Here is a 20,194-nt window from a genome sequence, read left to right on the forward strand (position 1 = left end):
TTAACAATCCCCACGGACAGCGTGTCTGTTTCTCCTGTCTCTTGAACTGACTTCTCTCCACACTCCTCTTCCATGGTAGACCTGCCCCATTTTTTCTTAAAGCACAACACTGTAATAAGGATATCATGCAAGCATGCTTCCTTCCACTGTATTATTTATAGATTACACTGCTGTGGCTTGCTTGTCTAATTTTATGATTGCCTTGCTAAACAAAAATACTCTTGCTATCCAGTGGTTACAGAAGGAGCACTTAACACCACGTGAATAATGACAGCTGGCACCGGTGGTTCTTTTATGAGGCATTCTTGCTTTTCAAATAGAGCAATATCTGGCACTAACCATGTGGGAAATTTTCAAGATGAGAAAGAGGTGAAGGGCTGAATTCTAACTCTTAGATGGCATGTCATTATTTAATTGTGTTGAGTGTGAATTTCAGGAAAGTGCATCACAGAGTCTGGATCGAGCTGGGAAAATGAGCCACACTCTTTAAACTTGGCTTCCTGTGATCCTGCCACACTGCAGATGCCGGGGAATTATTGACTAGCACGGACAACCTCAGTAATGTGTGTTCTTCCCTTGCACTTGTGCAGATCTCTACCAACCGGTTCTTATTCTTCCCCAGTCTGAAGAGTTTTAGGTGAATATTTTCTAAATTCATTCTTACTCTTGAGTAAATACTGTTTGTAGCCAACACTAAAGGATGCTGGTTACTTGTGTAAGCTTCATGTGTGGCTCATCCCCAATCACTGAGAGCAAATACTGTTAAAGTCTGGACTGTTCAAGTTACGACTCACGGCAAAGCACCTGCTATCAGTAGAATGTATCATTTGACATCAAGATCTCTCTTCCGCAACAGAAAATACAAGTACTCATTCAAGTAAAGGACATCTAGTCAAACAAGGAAAGAGCAGTGTGGAGTATTGGGGTGTGGGCTCAGGGGCAGGCAGGGTTTGTGTGCAGCTTTAGTTCTTCCTGGCAGTGCTGGGAATAGCTCCAAGAGCCTCACACGAGCTAGGCAAGCACTGTATGGTAGTCAAACTAGTGAACTCCAGGTTCAGTGAGAGGCTCTGTCTCAAAAAACAAGGTGGAGAGTGACTGGGGAAGACAGCATGTGTGAGCAGCTGGCCTTCAGGACACGCATGTACCTGTGCATCCACTCACATATGGGAACATGCCACACAGACACCCACATACATAGTTAAAGCCAGCTCTATTTGTATTAAAATAATAAATACTCATTTAGGGAAGTGGGAATGTGGTCTAGGGATGAACTGTGTTGAAAGGAATCATCCTCTGCTACTTTATTTTCATGTCTAAAGCATGTTCCCATAATTTAAGATAACATTATCTAGAAATTTCATACTACCAGTTCACTATGCTTGGGGAAATAACTATGCTAACGTGTGTGTGTGTGTGTGTGTGTGTGTGTGTGTGTGTGTGTGTGTGTGTGTGTTTGCATGTACATATGCATGTGCATGACAGTACATATGTGTGTGTGGAAGGTGGAGGACAACCTTGGTTGTCATTCCTCAGGATATTTTCCATCTAGCAACTCAACTAGTCTGCTTCATGAATCAGCCTCAGGAATCCACCATTCCCCAGCTTTCTTGAGCTGGGATCTCACATATGTGACCACCTTTGGTTTTTTTAAGTGGGTCCTGGCACTCAAATTCAGGATTCATGCTTGTACTGGAAAGCATTTTGCTGAGTGAGTTCTTTTCCATCACTATTCATGGAAATATGAATGCAGGGAGCATCTTGTTCTTGAAGCCTCTTCTTTTGTGTTATTATTTGTGTTGAATGTGGATTAGAAGAGACTATACCACAGACTTGCTTGAGCTCTGAGAATATGCTGCTCTTTCCCAACGTTTGACTTCTTGTGTTTTGGAGATGCTGTAGATGTTGGACAATTATTTAACATCACTGAAAACAACAGTAATTTGTACCATTCTCCTTATTACTTGTTCAGACCACTGCCGATTGGTTCTCACCCTCCCTCCACCAGTATGCAAGCCTTCATACACAAACTCCAGAGTCTCAGCTTAGCATGAGCTAATTGGAGCGACCTTTACAATGTTTATTCCTCCTGTCATTTTCAGATACTTGAGATTCACCAAATTGCAAGCTACAATACCCTGCCTCCACTCTGGTGTTGACTTTGAACACACAGGCAGGCTTATCTTTCATGTCTAGTTAATGTAGATGTAACCTTTGTGATAGTAGGAACTAATTACAAGAAGGCAAGCCCTTTATGCATTGTAGCCAGGGAAGGGCTTGGGGAGGAGGCAAAAAGGAAGTGGGGAGTATTAAAACAGACATGGGAGCTCCACATATACTCGGAATTTGAGAAAACATAGTATAATGTTATTTGTCTCAATGAAGTGACCAAATACCTGCCAGGAGGAGCTTAAAGAAGGGAGGCTTTACTTTGTCTCACTGTTTGAGGGTGAAGTGCACAGTGATGGGGAAGGCATGGCAGCAGGTATATGAGAAGGTGGTACATGAAGTCAGGAAGCAGAAAAGGATGAATGTTTGTGCTCCAGTCACTGTCTTCTTTTCATTCAGTTCCTGACCTCAGCCCATGGGATGATGCTACTGACATTCAGAGTGGGTCTTCCCATCATAATTAACTCAACCTAGAAATTCATTTAGAGACATGCCAAAGGTTTGTCTGTTGAGAATTTTAGATTCTAGCAAGTTGACAATTATTAAGACACATAGGAGATTTACTTATAGCTTAAATATCCACTAGAAAGTTCCTAAGAAAGGAGACTAGAACTCTGCACTCACACCCCACAGACTCACATCAAATAGAAACACCCAGGCAGAACACAGCAGAGAGCCCTCTGCCAGAGCTGTATGTTCTCTCAGAAGTTCATTGATAGTGATCAATGGTGAGTTCTGAACAACTTTCTATACAGAGTTTTATAAGAGGGATACCCATATCCGAATTTCCTGTCACACAGTATATACCAGCCTTTTTTTAAGACTATCTTCTAATGCTTCTGCATCTACACCAAGTTGCCTGTCCAGTTTGAGAACATGGGATTATTTCCATAATTATTTGGCCAGATTCTGTTTCTTAACCAGACATGATGTCTCATGCCTATAACCCTGCAGATTCTTAGGCTAAAGTGGAAGGGTTATTATGAATTCAATTCCAGACCTAACTCAACAAGAGAATTACATCTGGGCCAGCCTGGGCTATATAGTGAGATCCATCTCAAAAGGAAGAGGAAAAGGAAAAGAAGAAGGAGGGGAAGTAAGAGAAGGAGGAAGAGAAGAAGAAAGGGAAGAAGAAATAATAATAATAATAATCTATATTCTTTAACATCTTTAACAGAGGTTTCTGAAGACAGAGATCATTGACTGTGTTCAATGTTCAACTACATTCTCAACTATTACCAAGGCACCTGGCTGCTGAGATGTGCCAAACACTATATATGAATGAATGAATGTTCCATTTTAGTGAAATCAGACCTCATATATCCAAGGGCACAAGCAAGCCAGAGCATATACTCTAGTATTAATGACACTCCTTCTTGTTCACCCCTCTATTGCAGGACAAGGAATTGAACCTGGTATATAAACAGGTAGGGAGGAAAGATTTGACAAGACCACAGAGCAATATTAACAGTGTATAAGTTATCTCTCAACAAGTGGGAGCCAGATATGAGTCAGTACTCAATGGAGTATGCCACATTGTGAGGGATTTTATCATGTACATGCATATATAAAGGATATTTGGGATTCTGCAGTTCTTTTTTGTGTGCAAGTACCAGGGGAAAATGTGTGTGAGTGTGTGTGTATGTGTGTGTGTGTCCATGTGCACACATGTGCATATGCATACATAATGCATATGTGTTTGAATACATGTGAAGACCAGAGGACAATCTCAAATGTCATTCTTTAGCTATCAACCACCTTGCTTTGGGTTTATGTGTTTAGATTGAAACATGCCTATTAGGTTAGGCTGCCTGCCACTAGTTCCCAATGATCCACCTGTCTTTACCTCCCTTGGATAATACTCAAGTGTCTGCTAATATATCCTATAGGAGGAGCACAGCCAGCTACCCTGATAAAACCATGGCTGTTCACACTGAGCCAACTTGGAGTCTGCTGTTGCACCTGGTGATTGGTGATGATAACCATCAGAATGTTGGGGGCCAATGAGAAAGAGACAGCACAGCTAAGAGAGTTTCCAGCTGCCAATGAGAAATCGGAAGGTGGTATATAGATTCACCCCATATCGGCAACATATGAGTCTGCTGTTTGCTTCTCATCTGACTCCCAGTGTCTGTGTCATTGATGCTGCACCTTTTCACCCCTCAGGAGTGTCTAGACAGCTTGGACTATAACATATGACACCCAACAAGGGGCTGGTGCCCATGTGTGCATGGGCATTGACCCCATGTTGGTTAGGTTTTTGTTTTTTTTTTTTATTGCTTTAATCCTTTTTGGGGTCCTGAGATTTGGCCCTTTGCAACCAACACTGCTCAGATTGATCTTAGGCCTGGTGCACACCTCATCAGCCTGCTTTCCTTTGGACATCTCTTTTCTCCCATGGTGTGGCTTGGTGCTGGGTGATTGTTCAGTGAGTTGGCCCCTTGTTGTTTTGTGGTTTTGGTCTCTTTGGAGGTGAGTGCTGGGACCCCTTCTCCCTTTCCCTTTCCTTGTTTGTCTATTTGTCGAGTTAAGGGGGTACATCTTTCAATTTCAGTTTATCCAGTGCCTCCACATAAGGGCTGCCCCCCCCCAGAAGGTGGAACCAAGGAGCGGCTCCCCTACTGCTGCTTCCTGTCTGGAGACACTGTGTGGGCATATGGCTATGACCTAATAGACCATGGAAGTTCCCCCACTGAGCACCAGACACCTAACTCTGACACACTATCTATGAAAATTTGGCCTTCCTATTAATAATTATCACTTTCAAGTATCTGTTATAGTATGTGTCACAACAATGGTCCATCAACAAGACCACCCTCCAGGTGCTCATGGTGCTACAGTCTCCTGAGTGTGGGCCTTCTCATCAGGGTATACAGGCTTGGCTTATAGAAATACAAAAGGCTGCATCATAACTACTGCTCCCTCCACCCTGGCACGACTCCCAGAGTAGCAATCCCTTGAGGGCTAGTAGTCAATGACAAATAAGGACCTCTTTGGCAAACAAACCTAAGACAGTCACAGTCCATTATGCTGTATGTTCTCTGAGGTGGGGACAACAAGGCCGAGGCATAGAAGCTCAGCACCTGCTGAGCTGCCAAAGAAAATAAATAAAAGGTGGATACATAGGAGGAGTACATCCAGCTAGCCTGATAAAACCACAGCTGTTCCCACTAAGCCAACTTCAAGTCTGCTGCTGCACCTGGTGATTGATGATGATGACCATCAGAATGCTGGGGCCAATGAGAAAGAGACAACACAGCTAAGAGAGTCTCCAGCTGCCAAAGGGAAATCAGGAGGGGGTATATGGGTTCACCTCATATCCCCAATAAGCAAGTCTGCTGTTTGCTTCTCAACTGAGTCCTGGTGTCTGTGTCATTGATGCCACACCTTCTCACTCCTCCCCCAAGGGCTGTCCAGATAGGGTAACCTGAAACAATATCCTGCTGTTTTACATGGATGTGAGGACAGAACTCAATCTTTGTGTTTGCAAATTGAACATGTTACCAAATGTGCCATTTCCCCATCCCCTGGAATTCTTAGTAAGATTATTTGGTCAGTTCTTTCTAAACCTAGGTTGCTTAAGAGCCATTTCTGTGATGACTTTGTTGGTCAAATGAAGGACAGTCTCCCTCTTTGTCTATTTTAGTCAAAAATTTGTCTTTCAGAGTATGCAAAAGCAGGTGGAAGGGTGCTTCTGACATTTTCTTATTATGAAGTCAATGGTGTTCTGGATATGAGAGACATTCAGTGAGTTTAGGACTGCAGTGCTTAGAGACCCAAATTCTCTAACTTAATCTCCTTTCTCTCTAAGCACCACCTGCTTTTGGTTGACTGTTGGCCCACATTTCTCAATGTTGAAACGTCTTCCCCTTAGTCTATGGAATTTTCTAGTACTTGGATAGAAACCTTTGCCGGAACTTAGTAAACCATGTTGACAGGATGCTTTTCAAGGAAGGGTAAATCTCTAGGGAAAATTTGAAAGTTGTTCCCCTACTCAATCAAAAACATTAATCGCTTGTCCAGAAGATACACTAGGTTATATATGTAGGTAAATTATTCAAGAATGTGCCATCTCTGCTGCATGTTTCAAGGTTTTGAACCTGTCATGCTGCTGGCCCTGGAGCCCAAATCCATTGCTGTCTCCCTTGATTTGAACCTGAAGGACTTTCTATCTCTTGCTCTCAATCAACCCTTGACCAGAGTCCAAAAGACATGAAAGAATAATGCTATCTGCATTTGGTTTTAACACCTTCTAACTATAAGATGTATGTAGTATCCCTCTAAAAACTGACAGCTGTCTAGAAAAGAGTTAAATGGCTTGTTGTGTGCAAACTTGGGCCAAAATGTAAAGAGCAGAGGCTTTTACACTGTGCCATCTACAACATGTCCACCACCTCAATATCTAGAGTTTGATTCCATTATAAAGTAAGGTGATGTACAGTGTACGCTAATATTAGTTTCTCTATCTCACAAGTAGAGAGACAAGCACTTCCTTTAGGCATTTGAAAATCTAGAGTTATGGTGACCACACGTAAGTAACAATGATACCTGAGCAGATGGATCTAGCCAGGCATTAAGAAGCCTATGTCATTTTAAGGACTAGGGATGAGGCTCAGGGGGTAGAGTGGTTGGCTAGAGTTCATGAATTCCTGGGTTTGATCTGGTTCTACTCAGCCTAGGCATGGTGGCACTCAGTTATCACCTCAGCACCTGGGAGGTAGAGGTAGAAGGATGAGTAATAGAAGATCATCCTTGGCTATATAGAGGTTTGAAGCCCGGCTGGGCTATAAGAGATCCTGTCTCAAATTTAATTACTTAATTAATTATATAAAATTTTTAAAGAATCCATGTCATAGACAAAGGTCTTATTTGTGTTCTGTAAATTTCTTATGGGAGCTAAGAATTCAAAACAAGAATGGATAAATTTATAAATTTATTTTTCATAGCAGCAGTAGTCAACTACCTTTTTAGGATCCAATTTTCTCACCAACTCAAATTGTTGATCTACTTTTCTTTCTAATTGTATCTGTTAATGATACTGACAATGGCAATCAGTGCTTCCTTTGAGACCAGCGTTTTCCCTCTCAGGCCCCAGGAGTGTATGTTCCTGATCAGTGAGATCAGGAACAAACTAGATGTTACACTGGTTGTGTCACAGGGAGCCTCTTTAACATGATAAACAGATGGGGAGCCCTTATCAGGGTGTCAGAGGAAGGCTCATTGAGGTATTGATCTTGGGAAGAGATCAATACAGAGGAATCTTTTGTCTTTCTAATTATTAATTTAGCAATGGTTCTGCCTCATAGAAGTGACTTGAGGATGTAAAGTCATCTTTTCTCATGTTTCCATCTACACCAAAAGCGGCCTTGGCTTCTGTGTTTCAGAAACTGCATTTCTTAGTATTTCTCCAGAAGGCAGTGCAGGCAGCTCTTGACAGCACCTTTCTCAAAGCTCTCAGAACAGCCACTCCACGCCTCACTTGCCAAACAATAGACCTAAGAACAAACTCTAGTGATAATTCACTGGGCCATTGTTATGTCTTTGTTTTCAGCATTAGTATTTCAGACTGTCAGTCAGTGAGGGAAACTTCTCACTACAGCTTTATGGGAAAGCATGAAGTGCCACCCCCAGTGTGGTTGGCGGTTTGTATTTTCTGTGAATAAAAGCCCCCAGTGTCCCCCTTAGTTCCTTTCCTCGTTGCCATGACAAAATATGATAGGAAGGAACTTAAGGGCGGAAGGGTTGTTTCTGGTTCACGGTTCTAGGGGATACAATCCACAGCAGCAGAGAAAGCATGGAGGCAGGGAGCAGCTGGTCATATTGTCTCCATAGTAGGGAAGCTGAATGCAACGGGAAGTAGGTTCTGCTATCAAACGTCAAGGCCCACTCCCAGTGATCCTCTTCGTCCAATAAGGCTCCATCTCCTAATAGTTGCCACAATCTTCCCAAACAGCACCTCCAACTAGGATCCACATGATCAAACTCATGTGCCTATGGAGGACATTTTACATTCAAACCACAGCAGTCACCTTCCTTTGCCTAAGAGAAAAGTGACACTTTATCAACAAATTGATCAACTTTCCTTGTAAAAAACAACTGATAAGAGAGATCATGCTGTTAAGATACTGCAGATGTCCTCCTTCAAGGAAACTTACAGTAATGAAATCCAGGTTCCTGTTCCTTAGAAGCCCCACCTCTCCCTTCATGTCTAAAGAGGTATGAGGTGAGGGTGGAAGCCCTTATAAAGAAGAGATGAGGATTCAGTATGGTTTTTACTGAGGAGTTCTAGATGGACTGCTCATATTGAAATAGCTCAAAGTCTGGTCATTCAGGCTAATTATGAAGTTCTTCCCTTCCAGAATCATGCCCAAGAACTAGGTAAAGCCAACGATTTTGACTGGAAACTTTTGATCTCAGTATGTTCTGGGTCTCAGTATGTTCTTCACAGTACCCCCTGTTCTTGCAGTGCATGCATGCACACATAGTTGAAGATGCATGTGCACATCTGTGTGGTGCATGTGAAGATCAGAGATCAATGGTATCAGTCTTCCTCAATCATTCTACAAACCATTTGTATTTTTAAGGCCAGTTTTCTTACTGAATCTGCAACTGGTTGGTTTAGGGAGACTACCTGGCCAGAGAATCACAAGGATCCTCCTGTTTCTGCCTCCCCAAGCTGGGCCTGTAAGTACACCACTCTGACTGACTTTTGTGGATGCTGCATTCCAAACCCACATACTTTGGCAGCAAGCATGTTACTAACTAAATGGTCTTTTCAGCTACTACAATGTGTAAGTTCTGACCCAACATAGAAACTCATCACTGCTTCACAATCCTGCCAAAGAGTTTGGAGATTCTGGTCTCTGCATGTTAGAGGGAGAACAGCCTGATTCTCTCCAAGCAGATTTGTTAATGCTTAGCCCGTTTCTGCTACATGTTGGCTCTAAGGCCTTGGGAAGGTTACTTAGCATCTCAAATTCTTTATTAGAAAATGTAGTTAATGGTGATGCCTACTGTTAGTATCACACACACACACACACACACACACACACACACACACACACACACTCACTCACTCTCACACATACTTGCCCTGGCTCATAGCAAGTATTATTTAAAGATAAACTATTAATTTGACTCTTACTTAGATTGCAGACATTTTGTTGTTCTGGCAAGTTCCTTGGGTCTTGACTTCCCTTCATTGCTAGGCACTGCTGTTAACAGGTGCAGATGCTCACTACCTCCCATATTCTCAGTCTTACACTGTGCCATCTACAACATGTGCCTGGGCTCTGCTTCTTGACCTCCCTAAACCCAGCCCACTCCTCAGGTTCCTCTTTCCTTGGCGGCACCCTCCTCTACTTGCTCAGGCTACCCAAGCCCTTTCTCTTCCTTGGAACTTTAGCAACAGGCCCTGCACACGTCCATAAACTCAGGAATTGGCAAGCACTGGGGTTGAATCTGGCTCCTATGATCATTAAACATGCGACCATGAACAATCAGTTAGTGAACTTCCCTGGGTATTGGTGATAACCCCACAGATCTCAAATGTGAGTGTCCCTAAGAACTTCTTAAAATATCAGGCATGTGTTCCTTCATACCCTATTCTGGACTAACTGACTCCTTTAAGATTTATTTTGTGTTGTTTTGTTTTAACTATATGTATATATTTGTGCAAGGACTATGCATGGGAGTGCAGACATCCATGGAGGCCAGAAGAAGAAGTCAGGTCTCTTGGAGCTAGAGGTACAAGTAGCTGTGAGCCACCAATATGGGTGATGGGAATCAAACCTGGTCCTCTCCCAGAGCAGCAAAGGCTCTCTCTAACTGTGAAACTATCTCCTAGCTCTAGACATTTCCTTTCTAACAAGTTGCACTGTGCACTGTGATATTGTGCATGGGCTGCACCTGAAGAACGACTTGGGTTTTCTAGGACTTTGGAGAGAGTCAAATGAAATAATATTTAAAAAATGTTTATTCAATAATTACACAAAATACAACCTTTCTTTTTCTTCCATGAAACATCGCAAACAATGATTGGAAAAAAACAAAAAACAAAACAAAAAACCAGCAGAGAAGCGCCTGTTCTGATTTTGGCCCCATTTCACGCATGAAGGGAGAATACCATATTGTAGCATTTCTCACTTAGAGAGAAGAGCTCAGATTGTGTGGGCTTTGCCCTTACCATGGCTTTCCTGGCACCTGATATAAATGCTTTCAGTTTTAGATAAGAGCTCAGACATATGTATTACCCAGCAAAGCAATCTTTTTATATTACCCACTGCTTTTAACACACACCCACACATGGGGTGGGCTGTATCAAGAGTCTGTTTGTGGAGGTTATCCAACATAATGTTTTCTCATCCTCTGTGTTTGTGGTTCCCCATGTTCAAGCTGAGAAGCTGAGAATCTTGACCAGAGAGTGAGACACATGCTTTTCTTAGTGGAAAATGTGCTAGGAGAAAAAGAACCAGCTATGGAGGGAAAAACTGTGTTTTCTAACATATTTGGCTGCAGGAAACTGAATATAACACTGTTTTGTTGTGATCCACCCAGTGGAAAAAGCAAATGGTTTGCATTTTCAAGTGGAATAGAAAGACATCTCCTTAGGATACAATCACAGAGACCAGGGCCATATCCCCTGCTTCCATAATTGATATTGCACCCTCCATGTTATGTTCATTTCTGTATGTTTGGGACTGGGACTGGGTGATATTCAAGAGCCTCCTCCAGTTGTATTGCTGTGTGAGGGCAGTCCACGGGGAATGGGACTTGTGACATCCAAAATTTCATAGCTGAATAAAAATCGGTGTCTGTCAGTCTCAATAAAGGTTTATGAACATTTTGTGTGTGTGTGTGTGTGTGTGTTATGCGCATGCATGTGCACATACACATGCCTGTGCACAAGTGTGGAGGCAGGACGAGGGTGTCAGGCCTCATCCTCTATCATTCTCCTCCTTATTCTCTTGAGGCAGCTTCCTGTCTTGAACCTGGAGCTTGTGGTAATTATGTTGTTTTTGTGTTTTTCCCTAATTAGGCTGGCAGCCAGCAAGCACCAGGAACCTCCCAGCTCTACCTCCCACAGCATGAGGGTTCCAGGGGTCAGGTGTCACCACCCATAGCTTGTTATATGGGTGCTGGCATCTGGACTCAAGATGCATGCTTGTGAAGCAAGTACTCTTAGCTACATGTCTCCAACCATAAAACAATGTTTCAAAGGCTGATTTTAAACAACTTGAAAGAATCAGAACCTACCAGTTTGCAAGCACAATTTCAAAGGGCCTGTAAGAGTCCACGGAGGAGCTGCTTAAGATTTTGGAAAATGTGCTGGGCGGTGGTGGCTCACGCCTTTAATCCCAGCCCTCGGGAGGCAGAGGCAGGTGTATCTCTGTAAGTTCGAGGCCAGCCTGGGCTACAGAGTGAGTTCCAGGAAAGGCACAAAGCTACACAGAGAAACCCTGATTCGGAAAACCAAAAAAAAAAAAAAAGATTTTGGAATATGTGTGCCTTTTTTGTTGACCTTCCCATATCTAACTTGCCCCAAAATGACCAGCACTAAGACATTTAAATATGTAAGAGGCACAGTGAGGAACAAGGAAATAAAATCCTGGATGTGTAGGTGGGCCCCATTTCACTGTGAAGGAAGAAAACCACACTGAAGGCAAGGTTAGAGGTCCCAGTGTCTGAGGTCCCAGAAGAGAAACTCAGCGTTCCTTGGGGAAGTGCTGGGAAACCACAGCAGAGCATCCCCACCCCTGCTGTCCCTAGCAGGTAAGTCCTTACCAGCTGGCTAACAATTCACATGGATTAACACATGGAAAATAGAACAGACAGGTTGTCAGTGGAGGTTGGATGGGTGCTGTTGCCCCTCTGTGGGACTCTCATGCCAGGGCACCCACCTATCTGGCTTATATCCTGAAGAGATGTACTGTCCCACCTGCCAAGTAGGTGGATGCCTTGGAACTGAGCTGGAGGATGTGAACATGGGCTGGAGTACAGCTGACTGACAGGAATGGGGTTGACCCTGAGCCAAGTTTTCCGGCACTTGCTATACATGTCGCCTCCCATCCCAGGAGGAGCCACTCCCACATTGGGTAGCCAGTACCCAGGACTGGTTGGACTGATTTGGGTTAGGAACCCTAGAGGGTTAAGGGAACAACAGAGTTAGGGTTGCAGTACCCTGTCTGGAACCCCAGTCTCCCCCTGGGGTAGTTCTGATTGTGGCTGATGCCTGGTTACAAACTGATTTTTAACCCAAGCATTGTGATTATTTTTTAAAAAGTCAAACCAATTTTGGCAGGAGTTAGTTTAAATCCTGGAGCCTGGGCCCCTCTGTCCTTGGCCCTCTACAGCTTTCTCTCTTGAGGGGAAACTAGAGGGGGAAGAATCTTCTAGGCTGCCTTCAAGCACAGGCTTGGGAGCCTGCTGAAGGTCAGGGGACAGCAGCCCAGGCCAACTCACTCTGCTCTCCTACCTCTCCCTTCTCCTCTGGTTGGAGGGGGTTGTTTGGGAATTGGTTTGTCCACAAAACACTTCCCTATTATTCCTTGCCTCACCCTAAGGGCAGAGCGGCCTGCCCAGGCAGGGCAAGAGATGGGCTTGGTCCAGCAGGGACCCTGAGGGAACAAACCCCTTCCTTCTGGGGAGTATGCACCCCCTACCGTGTAGTGCCATCCCCTACCCCCAGTGCCTTGCAGTTGAACAGGGCTAGGAACTCCCCACTCCCTCTAACAGCAGGCTGTGTGGGTTTCAATTCCCATCCCCCGGCCCTGGCTAGGTGTCTTCCACCCTGTATCCTATCATGTGTCTGAGGGTGTGTGTGTGGGGAGGGGGGTCTATACTAATTTCCATGGCAGGTGGCGGTGGCTTTTCCTTCCATGCATCAACCTGTTGTCCCCCGCCCCCCCCCCGCATGCCCAGGGGCTACCTGCCTGGCATTACAGCATGCTGGGGTCATTGGGGGAGGAGGGATGGGGCCCACGCTGTACTGTGGTCTTGAGATTTTTATTTTTGCATATGTTATCCATCCTGTACAGGTAGCTAACTTTGTAAGCCTGGTATATTCTCTCTGCCCCCATGGCTGCTGGTGTAAATAAACTGGATCTCCTGATGGTTTGAAAACAACAAAAAACAAAAACAAACAAACAAACAAACAAACAAACAGTAGAGGGGTTTTTCATGAACCGGAAACCTCACTGTTACAGCTGGCTAGGGAGCCCCAGAGGCCCCCCTGTGTCTGCTTCCCCAAGCAGTGAGGCTTTTCTCTCCTTGCTTGACCTCTGACCTCTGGCCTCTAGCCTCTTTATTTGACATATTTATTGTTGCTCCTTGTTTACATATACATGCACTTTTTTATGGCATTTATTATAAAAAACGAAAAGAAAACACAAAACTCAGGAAACCTGCCTTTGTAACCCTTCTCCCCCACCACAGATGTCAAGCAAATGTAAATTAGATCAGTACGAGATCAAACAAAGCTTTGGCCACAGTTTTCCATTTTGTTAGAGAAAGTAACTGCAAATCAACAGAAACATACCATTTGCCCACTAAACGAAACACATTCCTCATTATACAATTAACCAAACCACAATTGTATGTAATATAATTACTCAAGACTACAATTATACAGAAGTAATGATGCAGGGTAGATGGCAATGACTTCCATGTAATCAAAAATAATGAGAGCTTCCTTGATTGTATATTAAGGTATCAAAGAGATCCCAATTGACAAACATCCCTGTATTGATCTGCAGTACATAAAATGCTGCACCAGCTGATGGATTTGGAAGCTTCTCCCTGGCCGGGAATATAGACTTGGGGTGGTAGCCATTCCCTGTAATAGCTTTGATTTGGAGATTTCTAAATTAGCACATTTTAATGAAGCACACATTTTATTACCCACTTTCACAGATGGTCAAATGGAAAAAAAAGGCACAAAGATCAAGAAGTCAGTGTGGACAAAAAAAAAAAAAAAAAAAAAAAAAGAAGTCAGTGAGGTGTATTAGTGATCCCATGTGAAATGATATTTATTATCAGAATGGTGTGTTATGTTCCATCTAGTTATAGCCGTCATTTCCAGCATTAGCGGAGACCATGTTCTGTATGGCTGATTTCCCATGTTTCCCAGGAAAGGCACGTGATACTTCTCATCATTTCTCCCCTGGACTAGGACACTCACCTCCCAAACTCCCTTACATTTAAAAGTCATGTTTCTATCCACCAAATCTGATGGTGTTCTTTCTTAGTCCTTACACAGAGCGTGGAATCAAATTCTGTAAACACAAAGCCCTCTTTGTGAAGATTCCAGGTTCACATTCCCAACTGTATGGAAGCCATGTGCCTTCCCTGCATGACCTATGAGCTGAACTGTAGCAACTGAACCTAAGATATGGTAAACTGCAAGACAAGCCATCAGTTACTTGCTATGCAGGAAATAAGTGTTTCCAAGGAAATTATCATATGCTATTAGTTATAAAATGCACCCCAGTACTAGAGATTTTAAGTGCAAAATCAAAAGCATTCTGAACTGATGACACTTGTGAGCCATGTTGTTTCCATGCAGTTCTGTGGCGCTGTATCCTCCAAGCTTCCGGCTACCCTCACCTTTGTCAAGCATGGTTTCTCCTTATCCTTTAAGATGTAATGCCATCACCTTCCCAACCTCCTCAGTCTCAGTCCTTAGTCTCACAGTGGTACCAACTTACGGGTCTCATGTGTCCTTACTGGTACCACATGGTTCACAAAGAGGTGTGTTTGAGATTATGGCAACAACTAATTAATGTAACCAAGGACTTCTAATACAAGCACATATGTAAACACTTAACAAATCATATTTACCCACTGGCACATTGATATCTTCAAGGGGTAAGCAGAATCAGAAAAATGGAGCAAGTAAGTGAACAAGGAATATGGCCAAATCCTGCTGAAATTCACTGTCCATTCTCTTGGTTTTCTGACTTTAAATCTAGAAATTTCCAACATAAGAGGAGCCATATCCCAAGAGAGATACACCTGGACACTGGGTGTCATGCTAGATTTCTGCAATGCAGAATAAAAGAACTGATTCTCGCTAGCTTACTATCTGGTCTCTTTGGAACTAAAGAAACAGTGGGTGGTGTTGGTGGCAGCTAGGACCAGCCATCCCCAACTGAGGAACTGAGGTCATCCATGTTGAACACAGCCAAACCCTTGTTGGAGAATTCCTGAAGCTTTGTGCTGTTATAAGAAGGATACCCACATCAGGCAAAGAAGGAAACGGTTTAGGGGAGAAGAAATTCCTCCCTCGTTTATGCTTTACTCTTAACTTCAAAGTAATCAAATGTTGTTTATGCATAAAATTTTAATCCTTTCACAAATTTGTATTTTGATTTAATTTGCATATCCCATTTACTTCAAGTCAACACGAAGAGAGACTCAACTAATTTAAACCGTTTTCTGTGGGCCTGAAATCCTTTCAGAAATATTTTCCATTAGGTGACTCAATTATGTCTAATGTGTCTAATGTGAGCGGATTAGAATTTTGCTTTAAGAAACTCATAAAGAACAGTGAGAACGGGAAGGGGTGGAGAAACAGAGGAGACGAGACAATAATTACCTGTCTTTGATGCTACACAGATCAATGTGTAAATCACTAAAATTCCCCAGGGAACCTTGCTGAACTGAAATGAGGTCCTTGGGCTGGTTATCAATAAAGATGAGCCTCATGCAGCCTTGGAAAGCCTTAATGGGATTTAAGCATTGGGAATCGGTGAGATTGTCAGGGCACCCTGTGGGACAGAGAAAAAAGATGAAGAACACTGAAATGATCTGTCATTGCTTTGGCAACCTATTCATGGAAAACCTTGAGGTCTAATTATTTGGGCACTTTTTTATTCACAACAAGACACACTTTTGTTGTAAATCCTAGCTCAGGAGAAGGGGCAGAAATGATGTAAAATGGGTATATTCTGTCACTAGAAAGGAAAAAAAACTACCATAAGGAATATCATTGGTATAACTTTTACCTTAACTCCCATCATGTGTTCGTGTGTGTGTGTGTGTGTGTGTGTGTGTGTGTGTGTGTGTGTTTGCCTGCAGATTCAGTGCTTTATGTGGGCACATGTAGAAGTCAGAGATTGATAGCAGTATGTTTTTTTTCTACCACTTTCCATTTTATTCTTTGAGATAAGGTCTCTTTGTGAACCAATGTACATAGATGGTCATGAGCTCCAGGGATCTGCATTCACTCTTTACTTTTTATGACACTGTCCCTTCACCCAACCTGGAGCTTGCTGGTTGGGGTAGACTGGATTATCGGAGAGCCTCGGGAGCCTGTTTATCTCATCACTGGAATTCAAGGTATTTCATGACATGCCCAGTATTTTATAGGTACTGAGAATCCAAACTCTCTCTCTCTCTCTCTCTCTCTCTCTCTCTCTCTCTCTCTCTCTCTCTCTCTCTCTCTCTCTCACACACACACACACACACACACACACTTTTTTTTCCTGCTGGAAACCTATTCATCTTTCTTTTGAATGACATCCTTCGCATATTGTAAGTGCTTGAAAATGTTGGCTCTGTCTCAAAATACACATCTAAATTCACAATGCAATTCTGAATTACACTTTCTTTCTAAGGAAATCATGCTCTGCTAAGGATGGCAGCAGAGCAATAGTCTGGTTAATTGTGGAACATTAACAGGCTTAGTTCACGAGAAAAGTACTCTCAGAAGCCAAGCAGGATTTTTGACATGCTGTGCAAAGCAAATCCAGATATTAAGAGGACTGCGGGCTTAAATGCACATGGTTATAGGCTGTAATAGCACATGCGAAAGGTTAACACCACACCTCTTAAAGAGTGTTCTTTTAGAGATAAAAATGCTTTGCCCCTGTTTAGCATCACCTGCAGCCAGGACAGCCTACTCCTCATTAAGACAGGTGAAGGCCAAGCAGGTAGATGAGTGCATGTGCTCTTACAAACTCTTCTCAGTGGTTTTAATAGGTTCCGAGCATATGGGAATGTGAGCTTGAAAACACAACAATAAGCCATAAATAATAGGGAATTATTTCAGCCATCTCTAATAGACAGACACTGCGGGGCTGAAGCCCAGCAGCTGGTTAACAGCTCACAGGCACACTATAAAATGAAGAGATGCTACAACTTCTAATTGAAGCTGTAGAGAGAATTTATGGAAGTTGACTATTATTGCTGAAGCTCGTTTTTCACCTTCCTTAAGTTTACAGTCTGTGTGTGAGGGTTTGTTTAAACACTGTTCAAATCTTAGATAAATCTTCACATTCTAAGTCTAGCACCCCTGGAAACACACCCAGAATTTAGCAATATTCTAGCTCGAGGAGGAGAGCCATTTTACTTCTGTGATATTTCAGATGATTATTATAACATGATTATTCAAAGCCATTTTGCCTGCAGATAAATTCCTGACCATCAGTCTTTCTTCATTGCTAAAATATAGTATGTGATATAGAATGCACAGCTTGGAGTTGAGGCCATTGCTCTGCATTTGTTCTCATTCATTTGCTTTCACTAGGGGGCTGCAGTGAACACAGATTTGAATCTTCTCCATATATACGCTGCCTCTACAGCTGTCTACAGATTATTATGATTTTATTAGCCTTTGAGTGACAATGTATGTGAGTATGGGTGCACAAATGCAACAGCCCATGCATGTATATCACAGGACAACTACAGGAGTTGGTGCTTTCTACCTTGTCTGAGAATGCATCTTCTGTTTGCTACTGTGTACACCAGGTTAACTGGCATAAGTTGCCTGAAGATAAGACATGTGCTACAGAGGCTGGCTTTCTGGGGGCTCTAGGCATCCAAATACAGGTCCTTATGCTTACCAGCAAGCGCTTTATGATTAAGCTATCTCTCCAACCTACAGATTTTTTTTTATTTCAACACAGCAGCCTTATTATCTATCACATGGAAATATTATCACCTAAAAGTATATGCTACTTTTGTGGATGTAGTGGTGATTTGTAGGTGAAGGACAGTGGCACTTCCTCATGCTAAAATCCAACCTCACTGATCTTGTTCCACATTGCTTCCTTCCAAGGAGACCCTACATATGATTTCTGTACCGGTGCAAAGATCCTTTGGTGTTTCAAACCTTCCATATATTTCTTGGGAAGAAAGAGATGATTTGTAGATTTTGGAGCTAAGAGACAATAGGGTTTGGGGTGTAGCTCAATGTAGAGTGTATGATTAGTTTGTAGAAGACTCTGGGTAACTACTGTGTATGTTGTATTGCTATTATTATTTTTATTATTATGCATGAGCAAAAGAGAGTGCAGGCAAGCTTGTGCAGCCATGCATGTGTGGAATTCAGAAGAGAGATTTATGAAGCCCACTCTACAGTTTCTAAGGATAGAATGCAAGTCCTCAGGTTTGAACAACAAGCACCTCTTCCCAGGAAGACATCTTGCCATCTCTTCAGTGAATGCTATTTTTCAGTGCTTGTCTTCAGTTACCTCATGGGAAGGAACTGTCAGCTCTAGGGCAAGATCATTTCTTGTTCACATTGACAAGGTCTGAACCAGTTTGTGCCACTCTCTACACTGTATAGGAGAGGGTGTGGGGGAGAGTTGGGGTTGGGTGTGCGGGCGGTGTTTTGTGTGGGGAATGTGCATAGGGTTTGGGTGTGCATGTGGTGCTCTGTGTGTAGTATGTGCCTGGGATTTGGGTGTGCATGTGGTGCTGGATGTGGAGAGTATGCATGGGATTTGGGTGTGCATGTGTTGCTGGCTCTGGAGAGTGTACATGGGGTTTGGATGTGCATGGAGTGCTGGATGTGGAGAGTGTTCATGGGGTTTGGATGTGCATGTGGTGCTGGCTCTGGAGAGTATACATGAGGTTTGGGTGTGTATATCGTGCTGAGTGTGGAGAGTGTGCATGGGGTTTGGATGTGTATGTAGTGCTGGATGTGGAGAGTGTTCATGGGGTTTGGGTGTGCATGTGGTGCTGGATGTGGAAAGTATGCATGGGATTTGGGTGTGCAAATGGTGCTGGCTCTGGAGAGTGTACATGGGGTTTGGATGTGCATATAGTGCTGGGTGTGGAGAGTGTGTATAGGGTTTGGGTGTGCATGTGGTGCTATGCATGGAGCCCAGTGCCTTTTACCTGCTGAGCAAGCCCTCCACCACTAAGCTTCATTAAGCCTGGAATCTGCTCTTGCTTCTATCTTCCAGCAAATCTTAAATTTGTTGTCCGTGTTCTAGGAAAGTGAGTCCAGGAACTGTATCTTAAGAGCTTGAGGTCAGAAGGACATGAAGACTAAGTTCCCTTTAGGTCTGGTTTCTGTAAGACAGACCATGACTACAGAAACAGGCACTATCTCTTTTAATAAAAGATACAGTTAAAACACTAAACAATGCATGGCATGTATTGTATGAGAGAAGAATAAATAAAAATTGAAAAAATACTCAACATGGGTGTGTTTTTAAAAATGGTAAAATGCCGCAAAAGCTTTGTCCACCCCGTTTGATTTTGTTTGTGTCACTAGAAGTGTTGTAGGGCTCAGGAAACACTAGAACGAGCCACCATTCAGAAAGAGCAATGGCTCCGCCTGTGGAGCCCCAGCTCCTGTCCCCTTTGCTCTGCCTCCCTCCATGGTGTGGGTGTCTCCAAGACATGGAACAGCGGAGATGAGGCTCACAAGTAAGGTGGCAGTGGACCAACCAGGATGGCTGAGCAGGCTGGTGGTGCCTCCCACTTGAGTTTCCCCTCTTGCAGGTACTTGTTGACACTCAGCTTCTTTTCTCTAAGGTCTCAGGGGAGGTTTTCCCTTTCCAGCATGACCAAGGAGCTTGGCATGGCTACAAGAACCTCCTTCGATGAGTTACATAACCCAGCTCTTATGGACTCAGGTCCTTCTGTCCTCAACACTGTCCTAGATAGCTTACATTTGCACAGTAGTCTGAGGAAATGGTTTCTCACTGTTTGGAGCTTGTGTGCAAATATGTATGCATGTAGGGCTATGAGTAGGATTGTGTATTTGATAAAGCACGTGGTGGAATAATTCCCCTGT

The 20,194-nt window shown here is 43.2% G+C and overlaps 1 protein-coding gene across 1 annotated transcript in view; it reads right to left on the bottom strand.

Annotated features, from left to right (window-relative positions):
- Nucleotides 1-20,194, bottom strand: part of LOC102910446 (contactin-associated protein like 5-1) — a 925,656-nt gene that overhangs the window by 370,853 nt on the left and 534,609 nt on the right. The window contains exon 10 of the mRNA XM_076547182.1: nt 15,761-15,932. Within this exon, the coding sequence (XP_076403297.1) occupies nt 15,761-15,932 (172 nt within the window). The remainder of the gene's footprint in view (nt 1-15,760; nt 15,933-20,194) is intronic.

Source organism: Peromyscus maniculatus, chromosome 11, assembly GCF_049852395.1.
Source record: "Peromyscus maniculatus bairdii isolate BWxNUB_F1_BW_parent chromosome 11, HU_Pman_BW_mat_3.1, whole genome shotgun sequence".
Lineage (NCBI taxonomy): Eukaryota > Metazoa > Chordata > Mammalia > Rodentia > Cricetidae > Peromyscus > Peromyscus maniculatus.